General features: G+C 35.9%; 1 protein-coding gene across 3 annotated transcripts in view; it reads left to right on the top strand.

The window, feature by feature from the left end:
* LOC131592223 (insulin-like growth factor I) overlaps nt 1–19,235 on the top strand; it is a 46,783-nt gene extending 27,548 nt beyond the window's left edge. For 2 of the 3 annotated variants that reach the window (XM_058863607.1, XM_058863606.1), the window contains 2 exons: nt 11,856–12,037; nt 18,958–19,194. In XM_058863607.1, the coding sequence (XP_058719590.1) occupies nt 11,856–12,037; nt 18,958–19,017 (242 nt within the window). In that variant the 3' untranslated portion in view covers nt 19,018–19,194. Of the gene's footprint in view, nt 1–11,855; nt 12,038–18,957 lie in introns of all 3 variants that reach the window. The other variant, XM_058863605.1, reaches the window with a different exon arrangement.
* Nucleotides 19,236–19,450: the final 215 nt, after the last annotated feature.

Here is a 19,450-nt window from a genome sequence, read left to right as displayed (position 1 = left end):
AAAGGTCACAGCCATGCAAGTAGAGAGGGACAGACACAAAGAAAGAAAGATATTCAGTCCCACAGAGGTCCATAATATGCAGCTATTTCTGCATAAAAACCTTTTCGTTTATGCTTGGTATCACTAAAATTAGAAAAAAAACAAAACAGCAAGGATGTTGTTTATTTTATTGTCACCAATTCTAAATGAGACATACATTAAATTTATCTGGTTTAAAGTAATACTGTTCTGAAGCTGCATAGAGCAAACCATATGCAACAATTTATTTTTTGGGGGTTTTATCTTTAGAGTGATCATGGTTGATTGCATAGCAGTTTTATGATGCTGAATGGAAAGTCAAAACAACTGTGAAGTTTAAATTGATAGCAATGTATTTAATGCCCTGCTGTCTAACTGCTAGAGGGATAAACAAAGTACACCTAGAATGCTGGAATGAGTTTAGGAAATTCATTAGAAAAGTTATGAAGTGGTATCAGAAGAAGTCAAGAAGGAACAGATGAAAGACATAAGCGACTAACAGATGATAAGAAATTGCAAATAATTAAGCCAAATCACAAGAGATTCGGTTTAGGTAATCATTTAGAAACAAAGAAGGGAAAACTCAGACCCATTTTAGACAAGAAGAATTATGAAAGTGAGTTCATTGTACTTCCATTTAGGATTTTATCCTGGATGCAGACATGAAGCTTTTCTAAATTTCACAAATGGGGAAAATGAGTGAACAGCCACTCTCACTAAACTTGCTGTACTTCTCACTTCTGGAAAGGCTGCACAGCCTCCTTGGGTTATTTTGGCACCTCCTTTTCTGGCAAGCAATGAGGAGTTTAGAGGAATTTAAAAGAAAAGAACAAGGGAAAAAATTAATCCAACTTTCCCAAACCACAAAAAATTCAATTTAATTTGGGATACATTTTGCCCAAAGTTTCAGTGACAGCAATGGTCATATTTTATCCAAAAAAATCACTCTTGATGGAAAGAACTCTAAAAGGTTTTGCTACAGAAGACCTAAAAGAAAGAAACATTGTACTGCTAGCATCTGTATCCTCACTAAAATGGTATAAATACTAATAGTGCAGGAGGTTGCAGGTATTATTTTTTCAATGATATTTGAGTGGATAATGAAAAAGTTGATTTGGATATGTTATTAAATGAAAATCTCTTCAATTGCACATCTAAAATATCTGAAAAATTATTTAACCTCACCTGGACATTCTCCAACTCCTTCAGTTGTACCAAATCAGAAAGAAGAAAAGATGAAAAATTACAAGGTGTTTAGGTGGCTTTCTTGTGTGGAAGCTTTGTTTTCTATGCTATTTGAGTCAGTTTATGTATATCAGTACCAGATTTAATTGTAGGACTAGCTACAATTAACTACTTAAGGCTAGTTATTTGAAAATATTTATGATCATATTAAGTCAAATTCTGGGTACCAACAAGGTATGCCTAAACATAATTTTCCTTTGTGCACCTTAACTCTTAATTGGAATACTGGGCTCTTACTCTCAAATACAGCTAAGTAACTTGTAACCACAGAACTAAATATCTAAAGAGTCACATCAAAGATATTCATACTGATGCCTATGTCCAGGACAAAACCCAGAGTCTCTGCTTTCAGATGATCAAAAGATTTCTTCAAAGTCTTCCAAGCTTTGAGATTTATTAGCATGTAAAAGAATAAAAAATGAGTGATAGGTGTTGAAGACCTGAGAATTAGAAAGGGCTGTGATTTTTAATAACCAACGTGGGAATAAAAGAGATTCTTTAGAAATGCGTTTTACAGGAATTACTTGGTTCTGCTTTCTCATTTGCTGTGACACCATGTAAGCCCTCCACTGGCCAATGATGTCTTAGACAAGGATTTTTTCCACAATACTTTTTTTTTCTTTTTTTTTTTTTTTTTTAAATAACCACCATAGATCCTGAGCAGGGCTAAGCTCAGACTGACGAAGTGGATGACATGATGTGAAAAACATTGGTTCAAGAATGATTTTGCAGACAAAGTGCATCTAACAGGATTTACAGAGCCACCATTAAGCTTATACATTATGGCACCTGTAAGAAAAATGAAAAACTCTACAAAATTGTAAGAATACTTATTCATCCTACAGTTTTTCTGCTGAACTGGATTCACTTGCTTAAAAAATTGTGGATGTTGCAGCTCAAAAAAAGTCAGTGAGTAACTAAAATTTAAAGGCCAGATCAACATTGCCACAGCCCTTTTAATGTTTATAGTGTTCCCACATTACCCAGACAAAAAGCCTAGTGAAGCAAAAGGACAGCAGGATTGCAGAATAAGAAAAAACATTCAAAAACATCTTTAACTGATGCAAAAGTTTCAATCATTATCCAAACTTCAAGAAGTTGGAAAGGAAATAATAACAGAAAGGAATAATTCTGATTACTTAGAAAAACTTTCCTTTTAATAGAAATGAACTTTTAAAGCCTTTGAACTTCCCTGAAAAGACCATTAAAACTTAGCAAGTGAGAGCTGAAAAAAAATTTACTCAGAAACTACATTCCCTTTTAAAAATCGTGACAACAGAGAGCATTGTCAGCCCCATAAAAGAAGGATTGCATCCTCTTTGTTTGATGAAACAGCTTTACTGCTTACTAGCACTTCCATTTTCAAGCATCCTACAGAAACAATAGTTTTGGTGTTTAGGGTGTTATACTGGAACTAATTTCTCCGTGCACTATACCGGTGCTCCTTTATAATCCCCCTGCATGTCTTCAGCAATAACAAGGTGAGCTGGAAGGACAAGGAGAGCAAGTGTAGTTTCATCTGTTATTCAGTACTGACTACTTTTCTTTATGTTCCTTTCACTAAAATTGATTCTCCTAGCACCTACTTGCAAAACTAAATCACTAAAGGATGGAGCTACAACTGGTAAAAAACCAATGTGAGTGAAAGATTAATCACCATGGTACCATGTTTTAGCTAGTTTTAGTTCTGGTTTTGTTTCTAGCTACAACACACTGTCCCTTTCTCATCCCAATGACCTCACCCTAACTCCCTAATGACTATGTACTCCTCTGGAAAGTTTCACTTTTCTTTTGTCTCCTTTGACAAATTTAACAGGAGCATCATGACCTCAAATGAATGTTTCATTTCAAAGAGTATATTTTTACATGTTCTACTAACTCAAAACTACCATTAAAGAAAGACAGGTATATAGTTAAAACCCGATGCCTATGTTCATGTAGTTCCTGGCACTGACACAGCCTTCTCCTGTGCAAATAATTGATAGTTAGATTCCCTAAATATTACTCAAATTAAGTTCTTATCTTTCTCTGCAAAGAGCTCTTGTAATTTAGGATACAGTACTGTTTAGCATCAGAGAAGATAAAAAAATTTGTCTCTTAATCTTTCTGTCTTAATTTCCCTTCTGAATGTAGTGGTTAATTGGTACTTTCTAATCAGGAATCCTCAAGTCAATTTTCACAAGTAAAAGCATCCCAATATGGCAAAAGTAGCAGACAATAAAAAACAATTTTTCTGGGAAATGATTCACATCTAAATGTTGGCTGTAAGAAAACTACATGCTGGACTTTTACCAAAAGCATTAAGTCATCTGACCATGCTTAAAGTAACTTTTGGAGTAATTAATGTCATGGTACAGAAAGGTTAAATAACTGAAAGTCTAAAGAAGATGCAGGACTTCATAAGTACAAAACTGAATCTTGTTTATTCCTTAGGCTGTGTTGCTGCATCATTGTACAAGGTTTTCACCTTGGCAAAGCCCTTGGCAATGATGTGAGATCTTACTAGACAGAACTTAGAGCATACTAGAGCAAACCCACTAAAGTTTATGGTGTCAGCGAGGAGTGAGCCAGGTCCTTACTGGCCTTACTTTCTTTTCCCCTCCAACTTTCTCTTCTATTGCCACACTTACAGAACCATTAATGTTGGAAAAGACCTTCAAGATTGAGTCCAGCCTTTGCCTGAATATACCCTTGCCCACTAAACCATATCACAAAGTGCCTACAGGTTTTTGAGCACTTCCAGGGCTAGTGACTCCACCAGTCCCCTGATCAACCTGTTCCAATATTTGACCACCCTTTTAGTGAAGAATTTTTCCTTGATATCCCACCTGAACCTCCCTCAGCACTACTTGAGGCCATTTCCCCTTTTACTATCACTTCTTATTTGGAAGAAGTAAAAATCAACCAACCCTCATCTCGCTACAATCTCCCTTCAGGTGGTTGTAGGGAGTGATAGGGTTTCCTCTGAGCCTCGTTTTCTGCAGGCTAAACATTCCCAGCTCTCCCAGCTGCTCCTCATCAGACTGGTGCTCCAGACCCTTCCCCAGCTCCACTGCCCTTCTCTGGACACCATTCAATGTCTTGGTTGTACTGATGGCCCCCAAATTGAGCACAGCACTCAAAGTGTGACCTCACCAGAGCCAAGAAGAGAGGGACCATCACTGCCCTGGTCCTGCTGGCCACCCTGTTTCTGGTACAAGTCAGGATGCCACTGGCCTTCTTGGCCAGCTGGGCCCACAGCTGCCACATGTCCACCTGCTGTCAACTGGTACTTGTTTCTTATAAGGAAATGAAAATTCCCTTATATAATTATGTCACCTCTCTGGTAGGTGACACTGGCCTGTGCCCACCTACTTATCCTCCTGTAATGACTATTCTGGAGAAATAAAAAATAAAATTGTAATTAATGTGTGTCAATCTGTGTACTCCTGGGCAATGGGAAATGTATTAGATGGGACGTGGAACAGCCATTCCTACCTTCTGCCTCTAATCAAAATGCAAGGGCACTCACTATGTTTTTCATTTGGTACTTGTTTTCATTTCTCAGTGTGCAGCTGAGAAAGAGTAAGTATAGAGCTAAAATTTCTGATTACATAGTGCAAAGCAATGTACTACCTCTTATGTGGTCAGTGGCATTAGCCACATATCAGTCATTCTGCTTCACACTGTCCATCAATATCCTCTTCTTACCTCCTTCAAGGAATCTCATCACATCCGTTCCCTGCAATTTATTAAATTAAAAATAAATTCTCTTTAGATGCCACTAACAAAATATTTATTTATTGAACTGTAAGGTTAGAAGAAAAGGCAATTGTTCAATACCAGCATGTTGAAAAGCCTACTAAGGATGATGGAAATCTTTCCACTGATTTTAGTAGACTTTAGATCAGGTTATATACAAGCAATTTCTGATATGTGATTCATCAAGACATAATCCTGACTGCACTAAAATATATGCCAGTGACTTCAGCAATGCTACAGTTTCACTCACTTATAGATTTTCATTGTTATTAGTTTGGTAATCCAAATAAAATGCAGTTTTACGTTGGCTTGGGATAAGAAGGATATGAAAGGTTCTATCTGCTCCTACTACCACCACACACAAGGATAAGCAGTAATTATTTCCTGTGAGAGAATGTATAAGAAGGGGAGAGGATGACTTTTTATTATGGATGGAGGTCTGTATTATCATTGCACTCCTCAATGCACTTTAAGGGGCAATATTCAGATGTAACACTGACCTACAGACTTCTAATTATCTTGTCCTAAACCCTGATCAACCTGGCTATTCTTGCAATAGTGAGTTTCTCTTCAGCAAAGCATTTTCCTTGCCAAAGTATGTATTTTTTGGCAGCATCTGGCACTTTCCAGCCCTGGAATCTGATGTAAGCTTGTAAATTGTGCTAGATCGGCAAGGTTTTCACCTTCCAGAGCACTGAATTGGTGTAAAATAAGACATTATATTGATTCCCATTCTTCTTCCAGATTTTTTTTTACTCAAAAGTATCTAAACACTGAAATTCCTGCTTCATATCCCAGCACAACACTCAAAACTATAACGCCTTCTCTTCACACATTGCAAATAGCTTGGAAATTACTGTATGAAAAATAATGGCTCTATCACATGCTTAATACATTTGATGGCCTCCAAAACAGCTATTCCATAGCAAGGGCAGAGTACAGCAGTGTATGTGAGAGGAAATTGTTACAAGTCCTATACTTTGGAAACAAGATTAGGGGAAGAGAAGAATTCCTTCCCAATTCCACAATGAGGGAAAAAAAATGTTTCTGAAAGTATATATACAGAAGAAAAAAAAAATTATTTAACTATGTGACAGACTAAATAAGCACAGTCACACAAATTACAAATTGAGATTTTCTGGAAAAAAGCTACACTTGTCCCACTGACTTTAAAGAAGTGAAATAGTTATTTTACTTCGCATTTGAAATATCAAAGAGTTGGATTTCTTTTTTTTTTTTTCAAAAGGTGAAGCTTATAAATCTCTCTTATTCAGGCAAAACACTCTGTGAAGTCTTGATAGATTTCTCTTACAGATCAATACTAAACGAGTGTCCATGTTTTCCCAGTCTTACTTGCCTAGGATTTCAGAGCAAAGAGCAAACATCTTCTTGCATTGGACTCAGTAGTTAATACAATCTAGCATTCCACAAAGCTGTAGCTCTAGTGCAATATCTCAATATTAACAAATGCAGATGCTTTCATAAAGATTTTATTTGTGCATACTGATAAAGCTTATCCTCTATTCTCATGCATATTAAATTAGATTTCAGAGCTAGGGCATCCATTCATTGAGCATTTATAAATGCTAATATATGCTCATTTTGATGAATACAAACAAAAATCAGTCTAAGCATAATAATTTTTTTTTGCATTAACAAAACATTGAAGGAAAATGGAAACTAAATATTAAATATTGTCACTTCAAAATGCATGCAACTTATTTACATGAAAATCAGATTGCCTACTTTGCACATTTAAACTTTGAGGTATTTCTGGTAAGGGACTTTACAACAATCTCCAAGATCTGTTATATGCTTGTTTGTTTATTTGCTTGTTTGTTTGTTTGTTTTAACACTTCATAGAAGAATCAAAACCCAGGCATTTCCTGCTGATTGAACATTGACTCCTAATTTTTCAAATACAGACGGGAAATTCCAGAGTACCCTCAAGAAGTATTACCAATATAACACTAATCCATTTGTTCAAGCTTACAGGCAGATGAAAAGTGATATCAACAGTCTCTTATTTTGCATATGCAGGCATTTATAATGCAAAAATAGAAAGTACTAGACCTAACATACAGAAGGTAGTCAGAGCGGTACAGAGATTCATAATTAAACAGCACACTGGCTGGCATTTTCTTTAGAACAATTTGGCATAATATTTAATTGCTAAATTCGAAATCAAAGTGAATAGCTATGTACTACACCAAGTGCATACATTCTGTGATTCAGGACAAATAATTTTTAATTTCATTCATTTTCCTTGAGTTCAGTTTCCTAGAAGTTGTACATGTATGCTAAGACTAGATCAATTAGCTTTATCTATAGTTGATAAAAGAACACTGTTTCCTTCATACCAGCTCCAAGTCTGGATCTAGAACACAGGATGTGCTTCTTCAATTACTGTGCTGTAATATAGCACCACAAACTCTCAGCCTGTTGTTCAGGCCACAGGAAAATCCTGTCTGACTGACTTGCTGCCTTACAGGATGCTCCCATACATCCTGATACTGTAAACTGCTGTCAATGCCTCCAAATTGTACCTTACCCTTATGTTTTGACAGAAACATTTTGAGTTTCTTGCTAAAAGACTACAGCACTCTAGTAGGTCAATGGCCTTTCACCATACTGTAAAAGCTGCAGTTGCAGCTGAAGATTGACTCTCATACTAGATTAGGATTAAGTCCACTGTTTTTCAGATTAATGGCATATTTCTGAATTACAGTCTACATGGCACTCTTGAGTTCTACTGCTTGGCTAAAAAAGATAAAACAGCAAATAGAGTCACATAAAAGTTCCAGGACACATAACCCCAGGTCTTTCCTACAGTACTAGAGTAGATTAGTTTTGCTTTTATCCTGGGCTCTTTCTCATGTAATTTCTAATTTTAATATACAACAGTAGATCATGATTCTACAAAGAATGCCTAGATAACCTGGCATTTGAAACTTCTGTAGTTTTACATCAGTGCTTTTCACATTGAAACCATTGGTAGAGCAGAACCAGTGGCAACGGTAGGATATTTTGGAGGGATGAGGAAGAACAGAAGGAAACCAAGTGTAAATAAGTCCTGCTGAATTACTCCACTGACTGCATCATTTAAAGGGAAGTACTGTTAGGGCAGAAGCCAGCTGTTTAACTACTGGGATCCTACACCTTGGACTGCTTTCAGGAGACATCACTGTCACTAGACTTTGTATCTGCTTGTCACAAACTGAGACATCCATAGGTCTGATAAAGTAGATTAAATAAGAGCCAAATAGTCTATTAAGTAAACTTTTACCTATATGATATAAAATTATTCTGAGCTACCAATTGACAGAAAATGAAAGAAACTTCCAAGGAAATCAGTGTACATCAGCAAAAAGGAATGCCTAGGACTGTTGTATGTCCACAGGCAGAACTTCGAAGGTTGAATAAATATAAGAAACTTTTGATAACAGCTGGAAGGCAGAACTCAAACTACGTCAGAAAGATGAGAAATAACTATATGGGTTCCCAGTATAGTGACACAGAAGGTGCAGTCCATACTGAAAGCAATACTATTAAAACAAAAATCAGAAGGAGAAATTATATTAGAAATGTAGAACCACCAGCCATTTATTTACCAATATGGATTATTGTCTAGAAAGTAACTGAAGTGCTTAGCTGCATCAGTCCCTATGCAGGAGAGCACTCAGGCATGTGCTCACTGTTTGATATGTGATTTAATCCAACACACCATGTAGGACCTTGAACATTTGCCTAGATCTAAGTGAATACTTTGGTAACTTGATGAACTGGGACCATCTGATCCCGCAGTCCTGCCAGAACAGATGGGCCAAACAGTGATAACATCTGTAGAAGTGGTGGTATCTCTTTGTAATTCTTTATCTCATCTTTCTCTGTGATAGCATCTTTGTATAGTGCAGCACTTAAGAGGTCAGCAGCAATTTAAAATCTATTGCTTTAAAATTACTTTAGTCATCAGATACTTCTTAATCATGATTGTGCATCATGATTACTGAAAACAGCGTATTTTTTCCTGTTAATTTTCTGTCTCCGTTGTACAGCACTTTAGGCAATATCACTTTCTACATCAAACAAATTTCAAGTATACTTGATTGCTTAGGTCTTTTGAAAGACTTGGGAAAACATTTCTTGAAAGAAAAATTATGACTTCTCAATACTAATGTTACCTTTATATAGAGATATATATAGGATTTATACAAATATTTATATAAAAGATGAGCATTTATTGTGCCATGTGATGCACAAATATTTAGGCCTACAAATAAGCTAATGTCATGTTTCACAGCTCACACCATCACTGATGTGATAGATTCCATTCCCATCTTGTTACATGTACCACACAGGCTTTTTAAAGAGCTATTAGGCATTTATATAATACTTATAAAATTATTATTCTGTAAGAAAGAAAAATAGCACCTAGGTATCTGTGGTCTGGCAATATTAAAAATTATTTTGAAGTACTCTGAGATTTTCACCAGAAAGATTCCAGGATTCAGGATTTGTATTAATTATTTATGCATATGTATGATAGAGTGGAAAAATTTTGCTTCTGATTACTAAATAAAAGCAGGCAGCTGACACAGGTTAGTAAAGGTGATTTATTAACTTTATAAATGATTAAATTTAGACACTGAAGGGTAAAATGAACAGAAGCTTTTAGGGTATGCTTGCTTATGAAAAATTGACAAACTGATAAAAGAAACAGAAGGTTAACTAATCTTTCAGCTGGATCTTTTAAGAAGGGTTACACCTGCATAACCAGGAACAGAATTTTCCCTTCCATGCTTTAAATGGGAGCAAGAAAAAATGTGGCACAGCTGTGGGTATACTGCAAAGTAATGACACTCCACACTTTATTAGAGCTACTAAATTTTAAAAGTATTAGGCTAAAAAAAAACAGATTAACAAATTTTAGGAAAAATCTCCAAGGAAAAACATTTCATATTATAACTCAGTGAGGGAAAATAGTCTGGGGGAAAAAAACCCAAACAAACCAAACTCTACATTTTAGTATTTGTAATACTTTTCAGTGATACACATGAAACAACACACACAGACAAACCAAAATATTACTGTAATCTACTCCTGGCTTGCTGTACTGTTTAGTCTAATGAAACAATTTAGCAGGCAATGTACAATATAGAGGCCCCAAGTGGATTGCAGTATACTAAGTAAGCATGTTTTTCTTTTTGTACAATTTATAGTCCCTGGGGGGGGAAAAAAAAAGACATATAAGAAAACCTGTTTTTGGCATTTACAAAGTTCATAGGGGTAGACTAGAGGTCTTTTCATTTACCAATGTTCTAAGGCCTCAAGGGTTCTTCATCAGTAGATACATGTTTTAATCACAGGGATTATGTAGTGCTGTCTCTTCAAATTGACAACTGCAAGACAAACACATGCATATCAGCCTAAACTTTGCTATATAAGCATTGGGAGCAATAATTTCCCAAAGAGAAACTGAGTATTCATCCTTTTTGATATCCATATCCCTTATTTAACTTGAGTAATTCTTAAAATGTAAACTCCTGCCAAATTCTGTGAATAACAGATTTTTGGTCTCAGTGATATAACTGAGAAGGAGAAAAGAAAAAAAAAAAAAAAGGCAAGAAAAGAAATTGGTAGAGCTGACTGAATTGAGTTACTTCATTTTTTGGCTCTTGGCACGCTTGTCTTTTTTTTCCATATTTTTCAGTTCTTAACCAATGTGGATCATTCTGTAAATGGAAACATTTAATGCTGAAAATGTCAAAACAAAACACTTAATCTTTTCAGAATTTTACTGTCTAAAATCAAATTCTACTAGAATTTTAAGATTTAGTGAGTAAGCAAGTACTTACTTTTTGGGAGTTTACTGTTCCTTCATTTCTAGTTAGTCATAACAGGGCAACTGCACATCTGACTTGGTCGTGTACAAACAATCCCAGGAAATAATGGGCCTTTAATCCCTGTGTGGGACAGCAGAGAATTCCGCAGTTAATAAGGAAATCATAAACCACAAGGGGGAAAAAAGACAAAAATATAAGTGTGTAAGAGTTGCATGAATGAGAATGTTGGTCTTTACTGGAGCTGAGTGAAAAATGCAAAATATTTGCCGGCTAAGTATTTTCCATAGATGGCTGGTGCATATGCAAAGCACAGGAAAGCCACACTATATCAGTCCCATTTCTTATCTTGTGCAAATCTACAGAATATAAAAATCTTCCACTTTTATCTGTTCCACCAATTTTCCTATTTCATTGGTTACTTTGTTACTTTGATTCCTGCTTCCCACTTTTGAGCTTGCAGATCTTACAGCCTTTGCAGTGGTACACAGTGTTTATTTCCCTTTTGGAACACACTCTGAGTTCACACAGTGCCTCGGTCTAGCCCTTTTTATTAGGAAATACTTGTCTACAACACAGTAGTGGTCTACGGGTTTTACACATCAGCTACCTCAGTCGTCTCAACCATCAGTTTTCATACAAAAGCTAAAAGGCAAATTTCCTTTGTAGGGTTTCTAAATGTCAAATTTCAGCTTCCTCTCTCTTCATTTCAGGCTAATGCAGTTCAAGAAAATATTTTAATAATACTTTTCTAAGAAGGCATAGATATGCTCAAATGCTTAAATAGCGACCACACATAGACAGAGATCAAAGCTGTCCATTTCCAGGAATATCTGGAAAGGAATATTCAAAGGTGTATCTGAGAACAGGGTCAGAATAGATACACACAGGCAGCCTCTACAATGGTCATTGGTGATTCAACTAGCATAATACATGTTAATAATACGACTGCTCCTGAGATCTTTGCATTTCCTTTCTAACATAAAAACTTTCCCTTTGTGTTTTGAATAGGTAAGCCCACAGGGTATGGATCCAGCAGTAGACGTTTACACCACAAGGGAATAGTGGATGAATGCTGCTTCCAGAGTTGTGACCTGAGAAGGCTGGAGATGTATTGTGCTCCAATAAAGCCGCCTAAATCCGCACGGTCCGTACGTGCCCAGCGCCACACCGACATGCCAAAAGCACAAAAGGTAGGCCAGGCTGGGAAAAATTCAGGAGCAACAAACAACCAAATAAGATTAATAAAAAAAGAACCAACAACAAAAAAAGAAACAACAACAACAAAAAAAAAAAAACAAAAAAAACAAACAAACAAAACCTCCTACGTATTTTAGGGAAGGAAAATTCTATCAAGGCTGGTAACATAGAAAATAACTGGTGCCTTCTGCCTACTAGATTCAGTGGAACTTTGGAAAATAGTTGCCAAGGTGGGAAATAAGTGGGAAGTGGTGTATTCCATCTTATCTCTTAGAACACTGAATAAAACATGGAATTGCTAAACTAGTAGCTGTGAGGTCTTATCCTGCCATTGGACAGTAAGTGACAAGTACCCACATCATCCAATCATAAATACCACCTAAGTCTTCTTTCAAAAGAGAAACTGAACACTGAATGTTTAACAACTCATCTATCCAGATGAGTTGTTAAACTCATCCTCCCCTTTTAGGCAGAGATAGAGTGAGTGCTCAAGAAGGAAATCAGACATTCTGCTATTCATTCTACATTTAAATGAATTTTTTTTTTCCTTCACTATTTTTTGCCTTCTTTTTTTTCTCATTTTTCAGAACTAAACTAAACGGATAGTCACTGCAATCATTGCATACTTCATTTTAACTATTTAAAGTTCAATATGTATATTCTCCAAGCCTCTTCCAATATTGATTGGTATTATTTATATAGTTGTGGAGTTCTGAGTATCTAGATTTTGTTCCTCTGACACAAGATATACAGTACATATTTGTATCTACAGAGCCTATAGTTCAGAAAACCCATCTCAGAATAGGCTATAATTAAGCTAATGTTTAACCGTCTCTCCTGTTTGAGGTCTGAACATCTGTTTTACATATCATCTGTCTTCTGCTGGAAGTCTCCCATGATTTATTTTATTGCTGTTGACCCTGTCTGTCCTACACACATGTTGGCACCACTCCTGCAGTTATCTGAAAATTTTTGCTTACAAGACCTGGAACCTGAGATTTCATAGGAAGTCAGAAAACCAATGCTGTATATTAAAATCCTTAATATCAACTTTATGAAAAGAACTATCATAATCATTCCAGAATCCATTCTTTTCCATAAATCAATCCATAGAATGGAATCCTTTCCCCCTTCTTCCTCAGGAGTTTTCCAAAAATCAGTGTCTGTATGATAATTCCTGGGAAGTATCACCATGAGACCTCAAATGGCACATAGGGCGACAAGTGAAGACTTCTTCAGATGGAGCTCAACTGCAGACAAGAAACCGCAGGTTTAGGTTTATTCTTATCTGGGCACACATAAACTTAAGGAAAGCTGAAGAAAACTTAGGGAAAAGAAGAGAACAGGCTTGGCCAGGAATCCGTGTGCTCCTTCCCATGCTTGTTGCTAAGGCAATGGATAAAACATTGGAGTAAAGGAGACAAGATACCTGCCAGCTCTTTGATGGATCTCCACACCACTTTCCTTGGAGGACTAAAGCATGATGTCATCTTTAGGCAGCTGTCCTCTTCCCATTTCAAAACCCAGGCAAGAGAGCACTGTTTTTTACAGACAGGAAAGACCTTGTATCTTTCTGCAGCATCAGGGGACGCAGCACTCAGGAGGGGTACTGGAAGAAGAAAAAAATAGAGGGAGTATGCAACTGAGTAATTGAAAGAGCATAGCTGCTGAAGAAATCATCCTGGAAATTAAAAAGGGAAAAAATCAAGAGGTGAAAAGGGCAGTAAAAGGACAATGGGGAGTACCAAAAAAAAAAAAGAAAAGGGTGAGGGAATTAGACCAAAGAGGTCAAGAAGACATAAAATATTGTAAACTGAGTGAACCAACATGCATCACTAATAAAAGATGGAATTTTTAGAAAATAAGAGAGAAAATTAAATTAGAGGCCAATTAATATTGAAGAAAACACCTTTAAAGAAACTGTACATGAAAAGGAGTGTTGAACAGAATAAAACGAATCACAAATGTTTCTCAATAGAAACTTGGCAACAGAATAACAAATATGATGGGAAATACAAACAATTTTCATTTTTACCTGTGGATGGAGAAAATTAGATTGAGGAAATGAAAATACAGAGCAGTTAGGAAAAACTATTATTCAGATTTGTGATAGATAAAATGAAAGTACACTGGAGGGAAGAGAAGCAGAATTCAGTAGGAAAATCTGGTATATATTCTCATTTAGTTTTTTTCTTTCTCTTTCCGCAGTCAGTTGTACATGCCACCATTAAGGAATGCAACAATGTTCAAACTTATTTGGACACACTCTCCCAAGACAAATGTATTTAGCTAGTTCATAGTGTTGATATGTCACTGGTTTTAACTATAATAATAGATATACTTAGAGTATTTTTCTGTTAAACAATTTGTTTCTCTCAATATGATGTTACATATGACATCTATATCTTATTTATATAAAGTGAATATATATACCTATGATTATATATATACACAACCTCATCAGAATTTTCGTATTTAGATGCAAGACGTAAAGTAGGACTAGGTGAAATATATGCATACAGTTCCTCTCAGATTTCATAGAGAATCAGTTTCTTATGCATTTCATACATCTGACAGTCTTCATTCAGCATCTCCTTGTAATCTTTTTAAACGACAAATCCAGGAATTGGGGTTTTGTTTTAGTGTTTCTAGTGCTTAAGTAAATGGTCTACTTTCCCACTTGGGCAGATGGTTCCTGCTAGGCACAATATGGTGGATGATCTTAGTTCAGTGGACTAGGGGTCTTATTTACAGTTTCAGTATTTCTCCTGGAAGTCAAAGTAATGGTTTCTTCTAGTTTTACATTAGATTTAGAGTTTTAAAGTGCAAAACAAGTGCAAGAAGGGGAGTTTTAAGTCCTGTCTTTGGAGTCATGGTACCATCTAGCTTTTCTTTCATTTGTTTCTTTCTCTTCTGAAAAATGCTAAAAGTTTAGTCAATTACCCTTAAGTGAATTAATTTTTTACAGCAATTTGGAAAACTAGCTCCTTGTAAAACAACTAACCTACTAAAGGAAACAACTGAGAAATTTCCACAACTCTACACATGAGGGAAGATTGTGACCTTTTCAAATGAAGCAGTGTCACAGAAACAATGTCACAGACTGCTTGTAAGTTCAGTATTACAGGGTAACTTGAATATTACTCCTGATGGTGAAGGCTAGTAAGGCTGATTTTAAAATCCAGTAAAAAAAAGAATCATACAATCATTTAGGTTGGGGAAGAACTCTAAGAACATAGGGTTCAGCCATTAACTCAGCACTGCCAAGTTCACCAATAAACCCTGTCCGTAAGTGCCACATGTACATATATTTTAAATAACTCCAGGGCTAATGATTGCACGACTTCCTCAGGTAGCCTTTTTCAGCACTTGACAATGTTTTTTGTGAAGAAAGTTTTCCTGCCATCAAATCTAAATCAACCCTGGCACATCTTGAACTTGTTCATGAACACAGTGCCATGTCATCCCCTTGCAACCTGAGCAAAAGGGAAAAAGAGGTACATATCTAGATAAAATTTTGCTCTTCCTCAGATTTTCAGTCCTTACTCATCTTTAGGCCTCAAAAGTGAAAAAAAAACCAAACATATATACCAAAATAGTATGAATAGGAAGTGGATTCACTCAAAAATGCTTTTCTGATTTTATCTAACCTTCAAAATGTAAATAAATACTGAGGGGGACTAAGAGAGAAAGGGAAAAGTTATTAGTATTTTTAGTTTAGGAGAAGGCCATTAAGAAAACAGAAAAAGTATTGCATTATTTCTCATTAATTTTTTTCTAAGACTAGCAGATTCTTTTGTAATTGGCTCAATTTCAACTCACAGATACATTTATAGGCCAAAATATGCACCACGGCACCAATCCCAATTTCTCTTGAAGCTATGCCACATTGCCAAGCCAATGAGTGAACTTTCAGGTGAAACAGATAGAAGAACTTGGCCTTTTCAGAGAATTATTTTCTCCCATTGCTTCCTTTGCAGCCCTGTTTTTATGTCAGTGATCACACTGCCCACAGAACTAGAAAGCTTTCAAAGAGACCCCAGAGAATTCATAGCCAAGGTATCATGCCTGTTACTACAAACATTAGAATTTCCATTTATTACCAGTAGAGCAAGAGAACTTTCAATGCCAGTATGAGATTTGAATGTCTGCTCTAATAGGATAAGAATGCTGCTTCATGCTACCCAATACCCTTCCAGCTCAGTCAAATGACCATTACCATCACCGAGGTAGTTGTTATCCTACTGTTGATGATGCCTTAACCACAAAGATCCACGCTGAAGGTGATGGGCTAGAAGTCTGCTTCCCTGTTCTTTAGCTGACTTTTACATTGCTGACATTTTGCATCTCTCATCTTGAAGATTGTCCTTGCCTGGGTCTGAATATCAGCTCGGAGCAGTTTTATTTCTAATTACCTTCTTCTTAAAGACTTGAGAAACAAACCAAACTTTTCTATACCAGTACAAATGCAGGTCTGAGAACCTAATTCAGCCAGTCACACCTGGTTTGGGGGTCTGTGCTTTCCCCCCGCAAGTGGTCTCAGCATTTCATACTTGAAAAAAATATGTTATGTGGGTCAAAGCATTTTCTGGCATGCATGCTACTACCAGTACACTATTAGTAGCTATTTCTCAAAATGCTGATTCTGGAGAAGGAAGTGTTTTAAAAGCAACATGCCATCTTCCTTCAATTTCAAAGCTAGTCTGTATCATGACAATTCTTTTTCCACCTAATTGTCAGTATTAAAATCTGTAAGTGAAACACTCCTGCATCTTAGTACCTGCTTTATTTGAATGATAAAGCCATTTTAAAGTCAGACAACAGCAGCAGAGAGAATTTACATTTTCATTTGGGAAACATACAGTTAATTTTCAATCTAAATATACTTTGAAAATCACTGCAATGCAAAATGGCTGTTGTTTCATTTTAAGGATCGCACTGTCCATTTTGTAGATCAAGAGTTCATAACTTTTAAGAATATATGACTTTTGGCAGACAAAATGAAGCATATAGCTTTTCCTATATGCTGTTAAACTCTCTTCAAGGCACTTAGGGTCAGCACTGAGAAGAATATTTTCTTTCGTTGCTGTGTAGAAAAAAAAAACCAAACTGGGCAGATGAGTAAAGAAATTCCTGTTTTCTTAGCTCATTGTAACCAATATAAGCACTTGTAGAATAACGCAGAATCCTTAGTGCTGGCAAACTCCTGTGAAATTCTGCAATGATGATTTTAATGAAAATCAGTGAAAATTTAGGGGTTCACACAGACTGAGCTCTTCAGGGTAAAAACTAAGGTATAACTTCGGAAAAAGGTGAAGATAGCAAAGGTCATTTTGGAAAAGCTAGTAGAGAAACAGGCAATGAAAATCAAAATGTATTTTAATTTAAGGATAAGCAGGAATTGTGTTGACATTTCTGATTCTGTATTTGATTGATGCTATTCTACAGCAATATTAGCAAAACTGGATGAGGACAAGCCAGTATCCTTCTGAACTGTTCACAGGAATAGTGACTAGATGATTAATCTAGTCTATAATGGCATATTCATAACAAAACATTTATTCAGCACTATTTTGCTGTTAACAACTTTGACTTGTCAGTGATGATAAATCCTAGTTTGGCTCAATGTTTTATACTTGGTGGTGGTACAATAAATTTAACAATTAATAGTACTGCCTAATTTTTGTTTTACATTTTTTAAATAATAATTCCTCTCATATCCATCAGAAGCCAATACAAATCCAGTGAAAATTAATAAGCTCTCTATGAGTTCAAGTTTTATGATCCTTTGAAAGTTTCTGATTTTTTTTAAATTGAATTTCTGATTTTATTTTGAATAGATACTGAAGGGAAATGTAAAGGTTAAATGTAGAATAGTATTTTCTATTAAAAAAATGCCCACAAAACCAATATAACATATTAGCTTCCATTTTATTTCTGTCCATTGAATAGCAAGAAAACGTGATTACTTTTTAAATTTCAGAGACTCCTTATTTTTAGGGCTTAAATAACAGCTAATGCAGTTGCAGAGCTATATACACATGGCTTCACCTTTCACAGAGTTTGTTTTTATTATTTTTGGCTTTCCTTGGGAAAAAACCGATCATTTCATATAACTAAGAATTTGACTTCTTATGATTATTATAAATATGGAGAGTCACTTAAAACTTCTGGCTTTAGTCTGATACATAATATGGAGTCTTGGGCCTGCTAATATTTACTAGAGTGGCAAACATGGAAATCAAATTGAAATGTATATACCACCCCCATCACTGCTGCTGAAGACTGGCCTCTGTGTGGAATGACAGGGAACTGAGGGTGTTATTCATTCCAAGGCTCTCTTGATTTGCCTGGCACATCACCTTGTCTTTTTTGAAAATACAAATTATATGGCTGCAGCTCCTCCAGTGAATCCATAATTTTTTTCCTCCTCAAGGTCTTATCCAACAAAATCCAAAACATCTAATATGCCATCTGTGCAATATGTAGTTAGCAGAGCAATTTTGAAAATACCTGGTACCATAGCCCAAGAGATTCCATAAATCCTGCTGTTAAAACTAGAAAGTTCCCTGGCCCCTATACATCCTGCTTTTGTAAATGTCTTTGGGAAAGAAAGGAAATCTTTGGTACCTACCATATCCCTAAGCCCATCCAAGTTCCAGCAGCAGATGTCTCCTCTACCAGATCAAAAATGACAACAGTCGAAGTGTTTATGTCTAGGAGAGAATAGGGAATTTCAGATACAGGAGTTTGGTGTAGTTAAGTTCTTTGCAGGTGACTGAATTAATTGATTAAACACAATTATCTAGCAGTTCCAGATCTCTAGACAACTGTTTTCCCACTATCATAAGTTTTGTGAGCATACAATGTATTTAAACCTACCTGTAATAATTTTTTCTTTCTAAACTTTCAGGAAGTGCATTTGAAGAACACAAGTAGAGGGAACACAGGAAACAGAAACTACAGAATGTAAGAACATGCCATCCACAAGAATGAAGAATGAATGTGCCATCTGCAGGATACTTTGCTGTAAATAAATTATTTGTTAAACATTGGAAGACTTAAAAAAAACCCCTTTGTTTTAAAAAGCTTGATGCAATTTCAACCAATGGGCATTCTCCCAGTGAACAATGCAACTAAACATTCCAATATTAAGTCTTTAGAGAATGGAATATTTTAACCAGCCCAGAGCTAAAAAATTCTGTGGTTGATATATTGCTGTTTGTTAACCTGTTTTAAATGTCCTGCACGAAAACTCTTAAAGTCCTGTGCCCCTCAAAAGCCTACAAATTTATGGGCCTTTGATGGATCCAATTGCACTAAATTAACCTATGAACACTGGCTGCTGGAGTCATTCATCAGCCTTGTCTAAGTGGTGGTTTTTTTATTTGCACTTCTTTACAAGC

Source organism: Poecile atricapillus, chromosome W (genome assembly GCF_030490865.1).
Source record: "Poecile atricapillus isolate bPoeAtr1 chromosome W, bPoeAtr1.hap1, whole genome shotgun sequence".
NCBI classification, from domain to species: domain Eukaryota; kingdom Metazoa; phylum Chordata; class Aves; order Passeriformes; family Paridae; genus Poecile; species Poecile atricapillus.
The sequence above is the reverse complement of the archived record's forward strand: the minus strand, read 5'-3'. Positions and strand labels throughout refer to the sequence as shown.